The 5,394-nt window shown below is 42.9% G+C and overlaps 1 protein-coding gene across 1 annotated transcript in view; it reads left to right on the forward strand.

Moving 5' to 3' along the window:
• The window catches only part of PRKN (parkin RBR E3 ubiquitin protein ligase), an 899,371-nt gene that overhangs the window by 532,918 nt on the left and 361,059 nt on the right, over positions 1 to 5,394 (forward strand). The window contains exon 7 of the mRNA XM_011373769.1: positions 4,429 to 4,565. Coding sequence (XP_011372071.1) covers positions 4,429 to 4,565 — 137 coding nt within the window. The remainder of the gene's footprint in view (positions 1 to 4,428; positions 4,566 to 5,394) is intronic.

Consider the following 5,394-nt stretch of genomic DNA (forward strand, 5'->3'; position numbering starts at 1 on the left):
CCCTCCCTCCCCTGGCCCTCCACCTGGCCATCATATAAATGCTGACTGCTTTCCCTATGCCGTGCTCCCCATCCCCATGACCAACTATCAACGACTAATTTGTACTTCTTTAACCCTTCACCCCATTCTCCCAGCCCCTGACCCCCCTCCCCTCTGTCACCAATTTATCCACTATATTTGTGAGTCCGTTTTTGATTAGTTTGTTCTTTTTGGTCCTTAGATTCCACACATAAGTGAAATCATATGGTATTTATCTTTCTCTGTCTGACTTATTTTACTCGGCATAATGACCTCTAGGTCTATCCATGTCATTGCAAATGGTAGCTTTCATTTTTTTTTTGACGGCTGAGTAATATTCCATTGTATATATGAACCATAATTTCTTTATCTGACTGTTGATGGGCATTTAGGTTGCTTCCATATCTTGGCTATTGTAAATTGTGCTGCCATGGATATTGGAGTGCATAGATCTTTACGAATTATTGTTCTGGTTTTCTTTGGATAAATACCCAGTGGTGCAATTGCTGGGTCAAAAGGCAGATCCATTTTTAATTTTTTGAGAAACCTCCAGACTGTTTTCCATAGCAGCTGTACCAATTCGCAATCCCACCAACAATGTGTTTAATATTTTTATTGTAGCTTGCATTGTTTTTCCTTGCATTTGGATGATTCTACCTTCCCTCCATGTAATCTGCTTCCCACTGAGGCATGTGAAGAAACCTGCTCCACTAGATGACTCAGCATCCTCCTCCCATGCCCTGAACTTTTACAACTTCAGCCTCTTCTTCTCTTGACCAGGAAGGTTTGCTCTCTCTTCATTCCCTGGATCCTGATGCTCCTTCAAAGGCCACCACTTTCGTGAATTCTGTCATGACCCGCTAAGTGTGATCTCTCCCTCCTCTGAGCCTGTATTAGTTATACTGACTCATGTAAAAGAGATTATTCTGAAATGTCGAGGCTGAAGACAACAGTAAAAGTTCTCTCACACAGTTTCAGTGGGTCAGGAGTTTGAGAGCAGCTTAATCAGATGGTCCTTGCTCCAGGCATCTCATGAGGTCAGAGACAAGGTGTTGGCCAGGGCCGCAGGCCCCTGAGGACTTGCCTTGGGCTGGAGGACCTGCTTCAGAGAGGACTCAGATGGCAGCCAAGCCAGTGCTGGCTGTGGGCAAGAGGCCTCAGGTCCTCGCCATGGGGCCTTCTCCACAGGGCGGCTGGAGAGTCCTCACCATTTGGCCATTTGTTGTCCTCAGAGCAAGTGACCCAGGAGAGAGCACAGGCGGAAGCTGTAGTGTTTTTTCCAATCTCGTCCTGGAAATGACACATTGTCATTTCTACATTTTCCCTATTGTGACACAGGTCAGTCCACTCATGTGCAGAAGGGTCCGGCACGAGACATGAAGCCCAGGAGGTGGGGGTCCCTGGGGACACGTTGGAGGCCGCAGACCACCGAGCCTGCTAATGTTTGCGGCATCTCTAACCGAGCTGACAATATTCTGCTCTATCTCACGATCATCTGTGACCCTCTCCTACCCTCTTTATTAGATCTTTATTTCCTTTAGAGGTTAGACTTGCTTTCTTATCTTTACATATTTAAATTTTTAGAGACATTGCATTCAATATATGTCACATTCAGTTGATAGGTTGGAACCACAGCCTCTCTCCTAATGGGTATAAATAAAGATGCACATATGAGAAAGGCAGACGAACAGACAGGAAAATCGATTTTGGCAGACAGATGGGGGTGGAGGGGCGGGGAGAGAGAGAAAGAGAGAGAGAGGAGAGAGAGTGAGCAAATGAGGTAGAGAACACATCAAACTGCACATTTTGTCAGAATATATGAAAACATTTTTGCTAGTTTATAGAACTGAAGAACTAACTTACACTAGTTCAAATGTTCGGAGCACTGTGTAACAATATTCTACTTTATGATATATGTGAATGGCTTGCCACATTTTTTCCTAAGACTCCTTCAACTATGCCTAATATTCTGTGAACCAGAGGGTCTGTGGATCACCCCTTTAATAAAACTGAGGAAGTCATTGCTTACAAGTAACTCTTCAGTAATGTCAAGTATAGCGGTTATAATTCCTTTTACATATGATTGAGAACTTTATGTAACCTTTGATTAACTGCTCTGTAACCTGGCTCACTGGGGTACAATCATTTTCTAGATTGACCAATTAACATTTATATATAATTTGAGCAAAGGGCACCAAGGAATGTCAGGAGGAACAAAGACCCATGAGGAGAGACGCTCTCTCGAGAATGTCACTCCCGTGCACCTGCTCGTTCTCGGTCCCGAAAGCACCGGCACACGGCCGTCAGGCGCCCTCGTACCTCGCGTCCAGGTTACGGAATCGGCCTCCAAGTGGTTTTCACCACTTCCAGCTTCTTCCCTCCAAACTTTCCTCGGAATTAAACGTGCTAAACATCACTGCCTTCCCATGCTTGGGGCCGTTCGGCGAACCCCGTGACCTCAGGCCGTGCACTAGGTCGGTCTCCTAGTCCTCCTATTCCAAAGGGGAGCATGTCATCAATAAAGTAGAACAGCTGATGCTCTCTGGATTGGCTAAATGGTCTAAGTTATTTCAGATCATATTTTAACGGAAGCCAAAACTATAAACGCGTACTGTTGTCCACATGCGAAAGAGGATCCTTCTAGTCTTCCTTCCTATAGGGCTGGAGAAGACCAGTGTCTGCTCACCACGCTCTCTAGCGTCTCCCTGGGACACCGTGGCACTAGTTCATGTGCTGGCTGCTTTGCTTTAAGTTCTTTATTTCTTCTACAGAGTAATCGCCAAGCTTTCTCTTTAACCTGGTTATATATAGGAACATTTTTATAAATGTTCTAATAATTCCTCCCAAGTTTCCACGTGTTGGTAGCAGATTAGGGGTCTGTACAGGCTTAATCGACCATGCTGCTAAAGCTAGAATAAACATTATTTTTCACGGAGTTTAACTCTGAGAGGAGAAGGTAACATATAGCAGCTCCAAGAGGTCACGAAGAACGACAAAAGTGTGAGTGTGCTTGTGCACGTGTGCGTGCGTGGCTCTCACGTTAGACAGAGGAAAGCATTATAGTTTATCATCTTCGGGCGGACGTTGTGACACGGGTAAAGGTTGAAAGTTCAGAACACGGTCAATGCTTAATTAAAATGGAAATGGAAATGATGGCCCCGAAAGGGCTTCTGGGGGCTGAGAGATGGGAAGGGGAAGCACATGAATTACTTAGGGTCACCCACGTATTTGACCGTTGTCCCGTAGGTCCAGGACATTAAAATACCAGAGGTTTTTTTTTTTTCCCCCCATTTTGTTTTGAATTAGATGTTGCTTTAAAATAAGTGGAAAAACAGAGTTTTGAAAATCTTTTAATTGTTAAGAAACTGTCTTCTAATATTAACGTTTAATGTCAGTTTTTGGGGGGAAAGGGTTTTAGAAGAACTCATATGTTAGAAATTCTGTGTGAAATAAAAAAATATATATTTTTTGCATTTTGTTATCATTACATCAAGAATAGGCTTATCTGAATAAATCCCAGTGCCTCTTACTTGCCTGGGGGCTGATCTCAAATTAACATGTTCAGTTTGTCTCCTTTTTGTCATAAAATTGTATGGTTCATTTGCCAGCAAAAATACATGGTTATTCAGGAGAATTTTTTTCCTACAAAGTATTTAAAAGGAATCCAAAAATTTTAGTACTTGTATATATCAATTTATTAGTAATCTCTCCTAACCTTAACTTAAGAAAATGGATATTTGGATGGGAGCAGCATAGACCAAACGTTGAAGAAAAAGAATCTCTGCTGGATAATCATTCATTTCAAAATTCTACTTCTTTTCTTGCCAGTGAAATACGGGCTCGTGCTTAACATGCCTCCTTTTGTAAAGTAGTCATTTGTTTTTGACTTTGGGAAAGTTCAGATTCTACACATTAATATAAATTAAGTTCAAGGAACAGTTCTTTAAAACCTTACGATGCCTGGCGCTACGAGAATGCCAGTGTAAAATCGGCACCCTGTCGGCTTTCACGAGGTCGCAGTACCGTGACGTCACGATGGAGCTTTCACGAGTACTGTGACGTCATAATGGAGCAGCAGAAAATTGTAAGAGTGTGCAGCGATGGGTAGATGAATTGGGGATTATGAGTCAGGGATGGCCTCCAGAAAGAGGGACCATCCGAGTTCGAGTTTAAGCACCCGATTAGTAAATCTGTTAACATAAAAATATAAAATTAAGAAAATCTATGTTCTGTATCGTTAATGGAGTGCGTCCAGTTTTCAAGACGTAGCGCTGATGTGACACGAGCTCAGGTCTCGGCAGCGCAGGCCATCCCATGGCAACCCGACAGGGTGACTCGGAGTGTCCCGCAGTCCCGCTGCCTTCCCAGCCTTACGAGGGCTGGAGCACATGTCTGTCTGTGTCTGTGCAGGAGCCGGGTCCTGGTCTTCCAGTGCAACCACCGCCATGTGATCTGCTTAGACTGTTTCTACCTGTACTGCGTGACGAGACTCAACGACCGGCAGTTTGTCCCTGACCCTCAGCTCGGCTACTCCCTGCCTTGTGTGGGTAAGTCTGGCACCCCCCGCCCCCGACCCCCGCCATGTTTCATGCTGATTAAGAGCAGAAGGAGAGTTAGTGATGTAAAACCAGCTTGGGTGTACCCGTTCCCTAGCTGAGGGGTTGCAAATTCAAATATCCATTTGATCATTGCTGGGCAAGAAACATTAATGTTTGGAGATAGATGTATAGAAACACTAAGGGACGAAAGAACTATGTTGAACTAGGAAATGCATAAACTGCATAAAGGCATTGAAAATAAAGTTTGCAATATTATTCAGCCAAGGTACATAAAGTATGTCTATGGGTTCACCCTGCATGTTATAGATTTATTACCCTGCATCTAGAGCAGCACTTCCCAGATTTTTAAATCGTGCATCCTACTGATAAAAAATTTGAGCACATATGCATATACGTGAAAGAATGTATATTAACAAAGAAATTAAAGAAGAGTGAGATAAATATTTAAGATTTGAAATAATTTTTGATCTTTCAACATTTACAAAACATCCTTTATTTGCACTATATTATTATTATTACATATATTTTCTTATATTTTAGGTGATTCTCATAACATACAATTAGCCATTTCGATGTGTACGATTCAGTGGCATTTTGTCCATTCACGATGTTGTGCAGTGGCCACCTAGCTCTTTCTAGTTTCGAAATATTTTTATTTCTCCAGAAAAATAGCCCACATCCACTAAGTAATCCTTCCCCATCTCCTGGCAACCACATGGTCCGCCTCCGTCGATTCGCCAATTCTGGATCCTTCCTATAAAAGGAATCATGCAGTATGTGACCTGTGACTGTCTTCCTTCACTTACCATAATGTTTT

The sequence above is a fragment of the Pteropus vampyrus genome, unplaced genomic scaffold, assembly GCF_000151845.1.
Source record: "Pteropus vampyrus isolate Shadow unplaced genomic scaffold, Pvam_2.0 Scaffold230, whole genome shotgun sequence".
Classification (NCBI taxonomy): Eukaryota; Metazoa; Chordata; class Mammalia; order Chiroptera; family Pteropodidae; genus Pteropus; species Pteropus vampyrus.